The 15,628-nt window shown below is 43.5% G+C and overlaps 1 protein-coding gene across 1 annotated transcript in view; it reads left to right on the forward strand.

Moving 5' to 3' along the window:
• The window catches only part of spcs3 (signal peptidase complex subunit 3), a 52,998-nt gene extending 42,567 nt beyond the window's left edge, over positions 1-10,431 (forward strand). Inside the window, exons 4-5 of the mRNA XM_085912643.1 lie at positions 7,840-7,955; positions 10,167-10,431. Of these exons, the coding sequence (XP_085768769.1) occupies positions 7,840-7,955; positions 10,167-10,299 (249 nt within the window). The 3' untranslated portion in view covers positions 10,300-10,431. The remainder of the gene's footprint in view (positions 1-7,839; positions 7,956-10,166) is intronic.
• Positions 10,432-15,628: the final 5,197 nt, after the last annotated feature.

The raw sequence follows: 15,628 nt of genomic DNA on the forward strand, positions 1-15,628 counted from the left end.
CTCCCGGATGACCGAGCTTCTCACCCTATCTCTAAGGGAGAGCCCGGACACCCTGCGGAGGAAACTCATTTCAGCCGCTTGTATCCTGGATCTCGTTCTTTCGGTCACGACCCATAGCTCGTGACCATAGGTGAGGGTAGGAGAGTAGATCGACCGGTTAATCGAGAGCTTTGCCATTTGGCTCAGCTCTCTCTTCACCACGACGGACCGGTACAGTCCGCATTACTGCCGACGCTGCACCGATCCGCCTGTTGATCTTGCGCTCCATCCTGCCCTCACTCGTGAACAAGACCCCAAGATACTTGAACTCCTCCACTTGGGTCTCATCCCCGATATAAATGATACTGAAAATTATAATATGGAAGAAGTGGCAAACAGTTTTAATCAGTTCTTTGTAAATGTTGGGCCTCAAATAGCAAAAAACATACCGATTCCAGCGCCAGATGCAGGCAACAGAGAGAAATTAATAGAAAGGAATCCTTACTCAATGTTTTTGAAGGCAGTTGATGAAAATGAAATTATTAACACTGTAAAACAATGCAAAAATAAAACATCTACTGACTGCAATGGGATTGATATGATGTTAGTTAAGCAAGTCATTGAGGGGATTTCAAAGCCACTTGTGTACATCTGTAACTTGTCATTTTTAACTGGTACATTCCCAAAGAAGATGAAAATTGCTAAGGTCATTCCTCTTTATAAAATTGGTAGCAAACACAACTTTACAGACTACAGACCTATCTCAATATTGCCACAACTCTCAAAAATATTGGAAAAGCTTTTTAACAGTAGAATGGATGGATTTTTGGAAAAATATAAATTATTTGCTGAGAACCAATATGGTTTTAGAGTAAACAGATCAACAGCACAGGCATTAATGGAATCAATCGAGGAAATCACCGATGCAATAGACAACAAACGACATGCAGTAGGAGTTTTCATTGACCTCAAAAAAGCTTTTGACACAATTAATCATGAAATACTATTTAATAAATTAGAAAAATATGGGATAAGGGGATTAGTATTAGACTGGATAAAAGATTATCTGCGAGAACGGCAACAATATGTAAAGTTGGGTAATCACTGCTCTGGATATTTGGACATAGCCTGTGGTGTTCCACAAGGATCAGTTTTAGGCCCTAAATTATTTATTTTGTATATAAATGACATGTGCAAAGTCTCTAAAGAACTAAAACTCGTAAATTTTGCAGATGACACAAATATCTTTTGTTCAGGTGACAACATTCAACAAGTGGAATCAGTGTTGAATGAGGAAATGAAAAAAATCAAAATGTGGTTCGATTGGAACAAATTATCATTAAATGTAAGTAAGACCAAGTTTATGGTATTTGGCAAAAAGAACAAAAAGATACGAATAGAAATAGATGGGACTGAAATTGAAAGAGTGCAGGAAAACAAATTTCTTGGGGTTATAATAGATGACAGGCTGAGTTGGAAGCCACACATCGAACACGTAAAGTCTAAAATTTCAAGAAGCATGGCAGTTATATACAAAGCAAAAGAATTACTGGATTATCATTCACTTCGTACACTTTACTGTTCTCTTGTCTTGCCCTATTTGCATTACTGTGTTGAGGTTTGGGAGAATACTTATAAAACTTCACTACAGCCACTTATCATTCTGCAGAAAAGAGCAATAAGGACTATTCATAAAGTCAACTACTTAGAACACACAAATCCACTTTTCATACAATCCAAACTATTAAAATTCACCGACATAGTATCTTATCAAACAGCAATCATCATGTATAGGGCGAAAGCAAAACAACTACCAGAAAATATCCAAAACTTATTTTGGAATCGGGAGGGAGGTTATAAGTTAAGGGGGCATCACAATTTCAAAATCTTAAACATAAGAACAACCTTAAAACGTTTTTGTATCACTATAACCGGGGTCAAACTATGGAACAATCTAAGTGAGGAACTCAAGCAAAGTCCAAATATCCACCAGTTTAAAAGAATGTACAAAAATATGTTGTTTAGCGAGTACAAAGGCTAAAAGTGCCAAAGGGCTACATGCAAGTAAAAATGAAACAGAAAATAAGTGTGAAAGTGTGTCTATTTGCGTTCTGTGGTAGAATTACAGTATATGTAGAATCACTGGTTTAATGGATAAAGTGAAAAAGGGGTAGGCAAGTGTGTCTACTTGCGTTCTGTGGTAGAATTACAGTATATGTTGAATCACTGGTTTAATGGATAAAGTGAAAAAGGGGTAGGAATCTAAAAAGCTATGCTTCCTCCTACTCCTTTTCGAGCATTCTTTATTGGTCTATTTATTTATGTATTATTATTATTTATTTTATTTAAAATAATTATTCTTTCTGTTTGTTGGTTTATTTTTTTGTTTGTTGTATGGACTTATATATGGCACTTCAAGTGCTATCTGTTTTGCTTAATTTTCTTTTTGTTTTGGATGTTCGAAATAAAGATATGAATCAATATGAATCAATCCGTAGAGGGCATTCCACCCTTTTCCAATCGAGGACCATGGACTCGGATTAGGAGGTGCTGACCATCAACCCGACCGCTTCACACTCGGCTGCGAACCGCTCCAGTGAGAGCTGGAGATCACGGCCTGAAGAAGCCAACAGCACCACGTCATCTGCAAAAAGCAGAGACGCGATGCTGAGGTCCCCAAACCGGACCCCCTCAACGCCTTGGCTGCGCCTAGAAATTCTGTCCATAGAAATTATGAACAGAATCGGTGACAAAGGGCAGCCAACCCTCACTGGGAATGAGTCTGACTTACTGCATTAAATGCGGACCAAACTTCGGTGATACAGGGACCGAACCACCCTTATCAGTTTGCTCGGCACCCTGTACTCCCGAAGGCACCTCCACAGAACCTCCCGAGGAACACGGTCGAACGCCTTCTCCAAGTCCACAAAACACATGTGGACTGGTTGGGCGAACTCCCATGCACCCTCGAGGATCCTGCTGAGGGTGTAAAGCTGGTCCACTGTTCCACGGCCAGGACGAAAGCCACACTGCTCCTCCTGAATCGACCTCCCGACTGATCCTCCTCTCCAGCACCCCTGAATAGACCTTACCGGGGAGGCTGAGGAGTGTGATTCCCCTGTAATTGGAATACACCCTCCGGTCCCACTTTTTAAAGAGGGGAACCACCACCCTAGTCTGCCAATCCAGAGGCACCATCCCCGATGTCCACGCAATGCTGTAGAGGCGTGTCAGCCATGACAGCCCCACAACATCCAGAGCCTTTAAGAACTCCAGGCGGATCTCATCCACCCCTGGGGCCCTGGCATAAAATGTTATTTACTGCTTTTTATAAAGAAATGCAATTAATAATATGAAGAATTGAGTTCAGCCTTTTGGCCGGCCCTCCACAATATTTTCAGTTTCTCATGTGGCCCCATGGAAAAAATAATTGCCCACCCCTGCAGTAGAACAATGGTGTCCCCAGAAGGAGCGCTCTCCAGCACCTCCTCCAAGGACTCCAAGAAGGGTGGGTACTCTGAGCTGCCATTTGGTGCATAGACACAAAAAAACAGTCAGGACCCGTCCCCCCCACCCGAAGGCAGAGGGAGGCTACCCTCTTGTTCACCGGGGTGAACCCCAATGTACAGGCGCCCAGCCGGGCCCAATAAGTATGACCACACTTGCTCGACGCCTCTCACGGTGGGCAACTCCAGAGTGGAAGAGAGTCCAGCCCCTCTCGAGAGGGCTTTCACCAGAGCCCAAACTATGTGTGGAGGCAAGTCCGACTAAATCTATTCGGAACTTTTCTGCCTCACACATCAGCTCGGGCTCCTTTCCAGCCAGAGAGGTGACATTCCATGTCCCTAGAGCCAGCCTCTGCAGCCGGGGATCGGACCGCCAAGGTTTTCCCCGCCTTTGGCTGCCGCCCAGCTCACTTTGCACCCGACCCCTTTGGTCCCTCCTACAGGTGGTGAGCCCATGGGAAGGGGGACCCACGTTTTCTTTTCGGGCTATGCCTGGCCGGGCCCCATGGGCGAAGGTCCGGCCACCAGGCGCTCGCCTTCGAGCCCCACCTCCAGGCCTGGCTCCAGAAGGGGGCCCCGGTGACCTAGTGAAAACTAGGTCTATTTGTCTTTTTCGTCATGCGGGGTCTTCTGAGCCGTGCTTTGTCTGGCCCCTCACCTAGGACCCTTTCTTCATGGGTGACCCTACCAGGGGCATGAAGCCCCAGACAACATGGCTCCTAGGGTCATAGGGGCATGCAAGGTAACGACTCACGGAGGGGTCATTTTATTCAATTGAGTAGATGTTTTGTACAACAAAGGAAATAAGTACACATATGTACTTATGATATATATATATATTGTGTGTGTGTGTGTGTGTGTGTGTGTGTGTGTGTGTGTGTGTGTGTAAATAAATATAAATATATATGTATATAAATAAATAGATCAATAAATAAACAAACCTATACACACACACACACACACACACACACACACACACACACACACACACACACACACACACAGCAGGGAGAACAAGTATTTGATACACTGCTGATTTTTCAGCTTTTCCCAAAGCATGTAGAAGTGTATCGTAGGTACTCTTCAAGTGAGAGTGATGGAATCTAAAACAAAAATTCAGAAAATCACATTGTATGATTTTTAAATAATAAATTTCATTTTATTGCATGAAATAAGTATTTGATACATCAGAAAATTAGAACTTAATATTTGGTGCAGAAACCTTTTTTTTGCAATTACAGAGATCAGACATTTCCTGTAGTTCTTGACCCGGTTTTTACATACTGCAGCTGGGATTTTGGCCCACTTCTCCATACAGATCTCCTCCAGAGTCTTCAGGTTTTGGGCCTGTCGCTGGGCCACACGGATTCCTCCTCTGGATCATGAATGGGAGAAGGTATATTTTCGTCTCATCAGACCACATGAACTTCTGCCATCCCTCATCTGGATCATGAATGGGAGAAGGTCATGACCACATGACCTCCCATTCCTCCTCTGGATCATGAATGGGAGAAGGTCATGTAGTCTGATGAGACAAAAATAGAGCTCTATTGTAACAACTCACCTCGTCATGTCTGGAGGAGAAAGAATGCAGAGTTAAAGAACACCATAGCTACCCTACTGTGAATCATGGGGGCGGAAACATCATTCTTTGGGGCTATTTTTCTGCAAGGGGACCAGGACGACTTATCCGTGGAAAGGAAAGAATGAATGGGGTCATGTATCGTGAATTTTGAGTGAAAACCTCCTTCCATCAGCAAGGACATTGAAAATGAAACGTGGCTGGGTCCTTCAGAGGAGATCTGCTTGGAGGAATGAGCCAAAATACATATATATACATTTGATAGTCCAATACAGATGTAAAAATTACTGTCTCAAAAAAAACCCCGATGAATTAGTTCGTTATTATTAGGTTGATTATATGAACCCCCAATTAAAAAGAATAAATATTGTCTTTTAAAAAAGGGAAGTGTGTAATTTAAATTACTATACATACTATGTATGGAGTACGTAAGGAGAGTGTTTGTTATTCAAGATTCAAGAGTTTTTATTCGCCATGTTTGAGCGTGCCAAACAAGGAATTTGATTCTGGTACATCACAGCCTTTGTTCAAAATGTACGTGACTAACAACACTCAGGACGTGAAAAATGACAAATATTCTTAAACATCACCTGATCTCAAACTCCCAGGAGGGCAAGGAAAAACTAAAAACTCCAACTAGGGGAAATGAGAAACCTTGAGAAGAGACCACTGATGGGAGGGTCCCTCTTCCAGGATGACCAGGCTGCAATTGTTGCAGAAAGGACACATAGTACAAACAGTGTAGACAATTCGAAAAAGGTGTGGAGAGCAGGATGTTATTGCACAGCAATGACTCTGAGACTCTTAAGAGTGGTGTGAGTTCATCAGAGCAACAGCCTGGGGGAAGAAGCTGTCTCTGTGTCTGCTGGTTTTGGCGAACAGAGCTCTGTAACGCTGTTCGGAGGGGAGTAGTTCAAACAGTCTGTAACCTGGGAGTGAAGGGTCTGTAGAGATGTTGCTTGCACGTTTCTTGGTCCTGGACAGGTACAAGTCTTGGATAAATGGTAGGTTGATTCCAATTATCTTTTCTGCAGTCCTGATTGTCCGTTGCAGTCTGTGCTTGTCTTGTTTGGAGGCCGACCCAAACCAGACAGTGATGGAGGTGCAGAGGACAGACTGGATGATGGCAGTGTAGAAGGTCTTCAGCAGCTCCCGCGGCAGGTTGAACATCTTGAGCTGTCTCAGGGAGTACAGCCTTTGCTGGGCCTTTTTCCAGACAGAGTCTATGTGGGCGGTCCATCTCAGGTCCCGGGAGATTGTGGTTCCTAGGAACTTAAAGGTGTCTGAGGAGAGAATAGTATTACTGCGGATAGTGAGGGGTGAAATTGGTGAAGGGTCTCGCCTGAAATCCACTGTCATCTTCACAGTCTTGAGCGGGTTCAGCTCCAGGTGGTTTTGGCTGCACCAGTGGACTAGCCGCTCCACTTGTCTGTACGCAGTCTCATCACCGTCCCGGATCAGTCCGATGAGAGTGCTGTCGTCTGCATACTCCAGGAGCTTCACAGGAGAGTCACCTGAGGAGAAATCGTTGGTGTAAAGAGACAAGAGCAGTGGGGAGAGGACGCACCCCTGAGGGGCACCAGTATTGGTGGTCCGGGTGTTAGTGATGCTCCCCAGCCTCACACGCTGTTTCCTGTTGGTCAAGAAGCTGGTGATCCACTGACAGGTGGAGGCAGGCAACGCGAGCTGGATGAGCTTCTGTTGGAGGATGTCAGGAGCGATGGTGTTGAATGTCAAGCTGAAATCCACAAACAGGATCCTGGCGTACGTTCCTGGGGTGTCCAGGTGATGCAGGATGTAATGCAGTCCCATGTTGACCGCATCATCCACCGACCTGTTTGCCTGGTAGGCAAACTGGAGGGGGTCAAGCAGGGGGCCCGTGACATCCTTCAGGTGGCTCAGCACTAGTCTCTCGAAAGAGTTCATGACCACAGATGTCAGAGCGACAGATCTATGGTCATTCAAACCTGTGATGGTGGGCTTCCTGGCCACTGGAACAATGGTGGAGCTTTTGAAGCACGAGGGCACCTCACACAGCTCCAGGGAACGGTTGAAGATCCGTGCAAAGGTGGGTGCCAGCTGCTCAGCACTGACTTTCAAGCAGGAAGGTGACACGCCGTCTGGGCCCGGTGCCTTCCTGATCTTTTGTCTCCGGAACATCTGGCGCACTTCCTCCTCGCGGATGTGGAGTGCGGACACGGCCTCTGCAAGAGACAGATTAAGTGACAGCGGTGACTGAGGTGTGGACAGAGCGGTTGTGAGGGGAGGTGAGTATGCAGATTGTGCTGCAGGATGTCCTGTTGTGTGGGAGGACCGATCAAACCTGCAGTAGAACCTATTTAGCTGGTTAGCAAGCCTTGGGCTCTCCAGGGGGTTTGTTTCTTGAAGCCTGTGATGCTCTGCAGACCTTTCCACTATTGAGGGATCAGGTTTGGCAGAGAGGTGTCTCTCCAGACTCTCCCCGTAACACCTCCTGGCTTTCCTGACCTCTCGGTTCAGTGTGTTTCTGGTCTGCTTGAACAGGTCCCGGTCGCCGCTCCAGTAGGCCTCCTCCTTGACTTTGCGCAGCCTCCTGAGGTTCAGTGTAAACCAAGGTTTGTCGTTGTACGTGCAGAAGGTCTTGAAGGTTGTGATAAAATATGGACCGCTGTGAGAATTCTAATTCATTCAATTGCATAATTATTTTGCTAAACATTGTTCCTGCTCATAACAGTATGCAGGTAGTAATACAAAATGTTTTTTTGTGTGTATTTGTGTGTGTTTTTGTGTCAGTCTTTGAACCAGGTGGTGCTCTGGGATAAGATTGTCCTTCGAGGTGAAAAGAACAAACTAAACCTCAGAGAGACAAAATCCAAATACTTCTTCTTTGATGATGGAAATGGTCTCAGGTAAGGCCTACATCAGGCGTCGGGAACCTATGGCTCGCGAGCCAGATATGGCTCTTTTGGTGATGTTATTAGAAAGTTGAAAACTGTATTAAAAATACATTAGTACTCTCAAAAAGTCGTTGGTCTTAATTAAAATACATGCATTTAATTGTATCTAGCGTATCATTTTTTTATGGGAAATTATTTGTAAAAAATGGGCATGTATGGCTCCGTCCGCCAAAAAGGTTCCCCTTTGCCCTTGCAGTGAAGCACATTGCTCAAAGGCACGCCTCGCTCCATGAGTGCTCTTTCTGCACAGAGGTGCATTTTCCTTTTGTGTGTGGCTATGTCACGTCTCCGCTCTCGTCCTGCTGCCCGACTGAGTGTTCCGCGCTAGATCTCAGGGGCGTTCATCGGCAATATGGAACTGTGCGTGCTTATCTGCTCTGATTGGCACCACCTGTTCCTGTGTTACCCGCTGATTAGGACGTGTGTATAGACACTGTTGGTTGCCGTTTCGTCTGCCTTGACACACGCACGCCTGCCACCTGAATCCCATGTAACAAGATGCCACCACGACAGACGAAGTGAGCTCACTGACCGCTTGTGCACATGCTCTGCTGGCCTTCTAGCCTCTCTTTTCCTGCCTGGCAGCTTGTCTGCCTTAACACATGCCTAATCTGCTGTGTAACAAGATGCCACCACAACGCAAGCTCGCTGATCGGCTTGTCAGTCGCCTCCTGCAACCGCTCTGCTGCCTTTCTAGCCTCCATTTTCCTCTTTTCGCATTCTCCAAATAAACAGTCTGTGTTGCAAATGGTTGTCCTGCCTCATTCATGACAGGATGGCTGCTGCACTTCCGGCGTTTGTTCGCAGTGACGGACAGAGACACACCCCACGTGTGTATTCAAATTCCATTCTCCCATCACTTATAAACACGTGAAGTTGCGCATTCGCGAAAGATAAAGCGCAAAGTCAAGAGGGATCACTGTAGTCGCAGTTCGAGAATGAATTAATGGCTTCTATTCGAGATTTGAGTAATTTAAATTACGAACGAGTATGATCATAGAACAAAGTAAATTTGTATCCCAAGACACTAATGCACTGAGATCTGCATAAAAATTTTTGACTTTCAATGGTTGCAAAGAAGGTAAAAAAAGAGCTGAAACATGCATGTTGCTGAATAAGGTAATATCACAATACTTATTTACTGTCTGTGGTTCTTGTTTTGTTGGCATAAGTGGTTTATGTCTGAGGTCTCGGCTTTTTGCTGTATTCTGTTTGTTTGGTTTTATTATTCTGTGTGTGTGTTATTTAAAGAATGTTACTTTCTTAAACTGTAGGGTCTGGCATCAAAAAATTGATTCTGCCTTTCATTCATATCTGAAGAGTCAGTTAACATTGAACAAACTGTATGAAATACCTTAAATTTACATGTGTTTAAAATTATTTTTGATTCACAAACATTTTAAACAGGAATTATAAGTAATCCAAAATTATCTGTTATTATTAAAACTTAAATATCTTTCAGAAAGTAGTAGTTTGTGTCACGTCTGCAGGTTCATAACATCAACAGTATTAACAGGGCTACTCCATAGCTTGCTCCAGTAATGTTTACTTTTGACTCACAGCCCCGCGTGAAGAATAGCTGTTGTGATGCCAGTTCATCTTGGAGTTGTTTCACTTTATCAGCACGGTCACTCCCTGTTAGCTTGTCTGTCGTATGTTAAGCATGTTTAGTCTGGTAGTGTCTATTTAGGTCAAAATCCTTAAACAAGGCAACCGTCTCTTTACAAATTAGACAAACACAATTGCCTTGATTTTCAGTGAAGAAGTATTGTAATTCCCATCTCTCTTGAAAGCTCAATGTCAACTTTCCTCGTTTTAGCAGAAATGAGCGGAGAGTGGTTCGGGCACAGGTGCAGACTGATATTATTAAAGTGGTGCTGCCACCTTTTGGTAAAAGGAGGAAGTATAGTTTCATGATTTTTTTTATTCACTTTAACAGTGCAGGTGGGCCATAAATAATACATTATCAGACCGAAGCTGCGGGCCGTATGAAATCTGACCAGAGGCCGGATTTGGCCCACGGGCCGGAATTTGAAGATCCCTGATTTAGACAATTGTTAAGGGAACAATCGTGCGAGTACGTCTGCGCCTGTGTATACACACACTTGTGAGATGTGTGCTTTGTGTCACAGTTATACTGACGGAACGTTTTGTATCACCCAGGGCCAACAAGAACATCACTCTGACATTGTCATGGAATGTCGTTCCCAACGCTGGAATACTGCCGCTTGTAGCTGGAAGTGGATACATCAGTCTTACTTTTCCTGATAAATATGAGACTCCAAAGAGCTATTAGAGTGAAACAGATTTTTCATGGATAATTTACAATGCATTCTCTACTCTTAGGCTTTTTACAAGAGAAGTACAGTCATACTAATCATGTGTTAATTCATGTAACTTTTGGTGAGAAATAAAATAAAAGATTGAAGTGTTTTGATCTTTTTGTTTCAACACCTCAGAAACAGGCTTAAGATATGAGTTTTGTTGTTAACAAATTGAAAAATTGTCATGTAGTAATGTTTTTACTGTGTCCTGAGTAGTGGAATTTTGCCACGTACAATTTTGATCACACCTGTCTCAGTCATGTTTATGTTATTCTATTTATTTAACCAGGTTGGTCCTCTTTTCCCGGACATGTCCTATTTTTGAAACCTAAAAAAAATGCCTGGAGGGAATTTCAAAATTGTCTGGGATTTTGTTCGACTGCCGTCGCCCACTCCAGCACAACAGCCTCCCCGCCGGACACTCCGCTCAAATCACTAGCAAGTGCTTTAGTCCTCCCCCCCTGCAAAAAAAAAGGGTGTCCTCTTTCAGAAACTTATAGTTCAGTATAACAGCCTCATTCTGAAGAGACAAATGTAAAATATGAACTGAAAACAAAAAGTACAATTTCTAAAGCACATATTTTAATTAAACCATGAGTTGTGGCTAAGAACAAATTGTTCAAACTTCCAAGCTAAAACATAAACATTCTATGGATGCTGTTAACATAGCTTTCAATTTAGATGAAAAAAAAAAAATACCAGTGTACAGTACCAGTGAGTGAGCATGCAGGTCACCAACCTAAGAGTAGAACTCAGAATGGTGAGGCAGAGCTTTACAATATATGTACCTCAAGTATGTGTGGTAGGCATTTTGTGGTAGGCAGACACTACAGCATAAAATTATCTTATCTCAGTACTGTGGGTAAAAAAATAGTGCAACAATGGTTTTTACATCAAAAGATTAATACAACTTGTTTCTAAAATAAATGGGGATTCACTTTTCATGGGATTTAAAATTTAGGATAGTATTTCTAACAGTGTGTAATAGATTTGAGATTGAAAAAAATGGGTGGTAGTCAGCACAGTCTGACAATTTATGAAACTAATTAATCTGCATAAAATTCAAAATAAATAAAATAGTTTAAGTACAAAAATACACCCAATAGTATTATCATCGCCACAATCTCTGTTGCTGTTAACCGCTACTAAATCCTCAACAAATGGTTCATCCAACTTCACACAATGTGGTCCCTCACTTTCATTGTCATCTAAGTCAATGGAGGGTCTTTCACCCCTTTCTTTTGTTAACCCTCTCACTTTGTCACTTAGATGGTGGACCGTTTCAGATAAGGCAGCCAGCTCATCTTTGTATTTCCCTTTACCCCATACCGTAGTCCATGTCACACGTCAGGGTACCTTGCTTAATGTCAATCATAGGTGCCTGCATCACATCAACAACCTAATGACCATGGCCCCTCTGCACCTCACGGCCACACTGCAATAATTTGATGGTACCTTTTACCAACTACCTACCCTTTCCCCTGTTGAGCAGAAGCTTCAAGCTCACTTTGAATTTCATCCTCCTCAGAAAAAAAATGGATATGTAAGCATCCCGACAAAATCTAATAAAATCCTGCATGTTTCCGACCTTTTGTTTTCTACCTTGATCACCTACATTTGCAATGATCATCTCATTGATAGCCATCTGTTCTTTGGTTCATAACTCCCTTGAAAAGGCCCTCCTGGCCTTCTTATTTGGGGTTCCCCCTCCAGGGGACCAACCCCTCCGAACTCCACCAATTTCTGGGTCCAAATCTGGCACTTTTCTTCACACGTGTTCTGGTAGTCATGGGGATAAATTAATTTGAACAATCTCACAAGAATATCCATTTTCTTCTCTAGTGACCTCTTTCCACCTTCTGTCACTCCCACATCTCTCACCGCCATTTTGACTGTATGGTCAATCGGTCCCACCATTTTTCTCATCTTTCACTCAAAATTCACACCAAAATAATGATAATTCAATTACCAACGATCATTTTCTTCTTGTATTGCACAAACAATAATCACTAAACAAATCAAAAATGAACCAATCAATTATGAACCTCACAATCACAAGAGCAATCACAGAGCAACAAAAATCAGCAGATAGTTGATTGGCTTAAGGTAAATTATAAACCTCACAAAATAAATTCTGATCTTACAATCACCAAAGCAATTTCAAAAGATTGTATCTGATTTTTACCCCACTAAGTGGCCACAGAGCTCAATAAATTTAGCCAGACCCCACACGCAGGCCTTTCATGACCCAACACTTTGTGGTCATGAGTGCTTTCAAAAGAACAACTTAACCAGACCCCACACGGTGGTCTTCCGTGACCCCACACAGTGGTCACAGGCGTGTTCATCCATACTTAACTAGACCCTAATTTTTCAATTTAACCAGACCCCACACAGTGGTCTTTCAAAATAACAAACTTCGACCTTTCTGGCATTTACCACAACTCACACAATATTACAATACTACAGTATCTTTAGTAGATAGCTTTTAGCAGATTTAGCAAATTTTTAAACACAAATCCCAATCCTCGCACTCTGAAATTTCACCAGTCTACCCCCTTAGGGGTAGGCAGAAAATTTTCTATCAAAATATTCTGCTCATCTTATTTTTGGGCCCAGTCAAATTGTTGAAATTTCTGCGGGGATGGTGTTGAAGGAAAAACACGATCGGCGAGCACAAGACCGAGGGTCATGGCACAATCGGTTAGATATAGTCCCAGTTCTTTATCTTTAATGCTCGCTGTACTAATTACTAATTACCAAGAGGCAACCGTCACAATTGATTATTTAATGTATGCCAGAAAGATTGATACACAGCTGTGGAGCCTTCTTTGCGAGATGCGGAAGAAGGTCTAACTCCCACCACCAAGGTTCCTGCTCTTATACTACTCTGGGCCGCCCTCCTGCAAGGAGGCAACACTGCCTAGCCTGCATGATAATATGTGACCTTGTAGTCTTAACTGAGCGACTTCTACGTATGTGCAAAGAGTGTCATAGAGAAGAGAAAGCTAATGAAGCAAGTTACAGCGATATAACAGCATAGCTCATTTACCTAGCTAATCACATGTGCCAAAGAGGCCTATTCTAACAATTGGGATCTAAAAAGCTTTGTGTGATTTTGATGATTTAATAAAGATCAGTGAGGACAGTGGGTGATGCAGCATTGTTGCTGACAGAAACTGTTAGAGATGTTCTGACTAACTTATTTTGCAAGAACCACACGGGAGACAGTATGCCCTTTAACACTTGCAAGTGGAGAGCCTGTTCGTTACTGTAGGTATAGCAATGTTCGAACAAACTCTGCCGTTAGTCTCTTACAAGAGCATATTTATTGAGAACAAGTAGGGTGAGAGTGACATTGGACATGTTTGGTGTCACCTCAGCAACTGGTTATTCAGTGCAGAGGGTCCCAGCTCATTGTTTTACAAGGCCGTAAAAACAGAAACTAGTGGAGCATTGTAGATGACTAACTAAGCAAGAAAGTGTTTCCACACCATTTGGAAAGTTTCAACAACTGAATGTTTAAACTTTTCAGAGTCAAGGAGAGGTAAAAGGTTTAAACAAAGTTAATAATTCTAGTCTACATTCCAACATAATCATATGATCAAGATAGTTTATAAACCCTTACATATCCCTCCTGTTTATCATATGATTATGCTCACCCCGATGAATCAAACATGAGTAAGAAAATATAATGAAGAAAGAAGAATAGTAAAAATAATAATAATTAAAAAAAAGATCAATAAAAAAACCCACAGAAACAGTACATCATTGCATGCACTACCTGCGAGGCATTTTTGATGGTCAAATCATCAAATTTCTGTAAAACATGCTCGACTAAACATCATCTACGCAATCTATGTAGATCAATTTTAGTGTGTGAGTGAAAAACCTGCGGCAAGATGTTATAATGCAGGAAAAGTCTCACACGGTCCCTTTGCCTTAGGCGACCAGAATGTTACCAATAACAACAGTCAAGACAAAAATTGCTCGTGATTGTTCAGCCGTCGGGGGCTTGGCACGCCCACTGTTGGAGGGTGAGCACAATTCTCACCCCCTTTGCAGCACTGCTTTGTCGGGGGAGAACCTGGAAATGTCTGCCGCGCGGTTGTGGTCTTCAGTGGCCAGGGTAGACTACCTGGCCACCAAGGGGAAAGAGGATTTTTCTGCCTCTATTCGAACTGGGGGCGGGGACGCTGTCGATGGTGGATCTGCTTCCTTGCTGGAACCCTCGTGTTGCAGTCATCAAGTCCAGAACCATCCTGTTTTGCAAGACCATTTGTTCAATGGCCTGAATCGCTCTGTTTTGTCCATCACTGACCCCAGACAGGATCATGAGGGTCACAATAACCCTTCGTCGACATCCAGAAGAGTTGTGCCGTTGTCATCTGATGATGCTGCATCTTCAGGTGAGGTCAGTTACCCTCACTGGTGCACACACTCCTGTCCAGTTGGCGGGCAGCATCGGACAACCCTTTTGACCACAAAGCTACCAGCCATTCTGTATGAAGTAGGTTCCGTTTGATGGTGCAGCCATGTTGGTAGGAGAACCCTCACCACTTGAAATGGATCTCTCATCCTGACACTTAGCAGTGACATCCAAAGCTCCCATCCAGTTTCCTCCTGGAGAGCAGTCGTCAATGCATTTGTGGGTTGTATTTCCTTGGATGTAGCATGTGTAGTTCACTCCAGGTGGCCTTCTTCTTTGGGCCACTTGTGGCATCTTTCATCCTTCAACAGTTGAGTTGACATTAATCCAAAATAGTTCGATCACAGGTTATTTTCTGTGAGTCCGGGGCGGTAGGGGTAGCATCACTGACTGTGACAGCATGGTGTTGAAATCCAAACCCCTCCCACAAAGGCCATGCATTTTGCTTCATTGACAGTCATTGTTCTGGCCTCCAGGTAAACATTTGTGGAGGAAGGGGGGGAGTTTGGAACACTCACATAGCATCCCTCCTGTGTGTGAGCTCTCACAGTGAACTTCACATACCGGTACCAAGCGTTGGTTTCATATGGCTTTCTGGGGTCCCATGACCAGTCCTCCAAATTCTCATCGTGACCATCTTCTTCCACGGTTGACACTGTCAATTGGTCCATTCAGATGAGCCCACAAACCATAGCACACTCCAGCCACAGCGCAGCGTAGAATCCACCTGGCATATGGAATTCCGTTGCTACTAGGATGGCAGAGACACCGGGACATCTCCTCGCCTAGCGGAGTGGGGATCGCTGGATTCTTCACCAACATTGAGACGCCCCACCCTAACCGATGAAGCCCCTTTGAAGTCGGTCTTCCCC

The sequence above is a fragment of the Syngnathus leptorhynchus genome, chromosome 5 (assembly GCF_054491065.1).
Source record: "Syngnathus leptorhynchus isolate UIUO chromosome 5, UIUO_Slep, whole genome shotgun sequence".
Classification (NCBI taxonomy): domain Eukaryota; kingdom Metazoa; phylum Chordata; class Actinopteri; order Syngnathiformes; family Syngnathidae; genus Syngnathus; species Syngnathus leptorhynchus.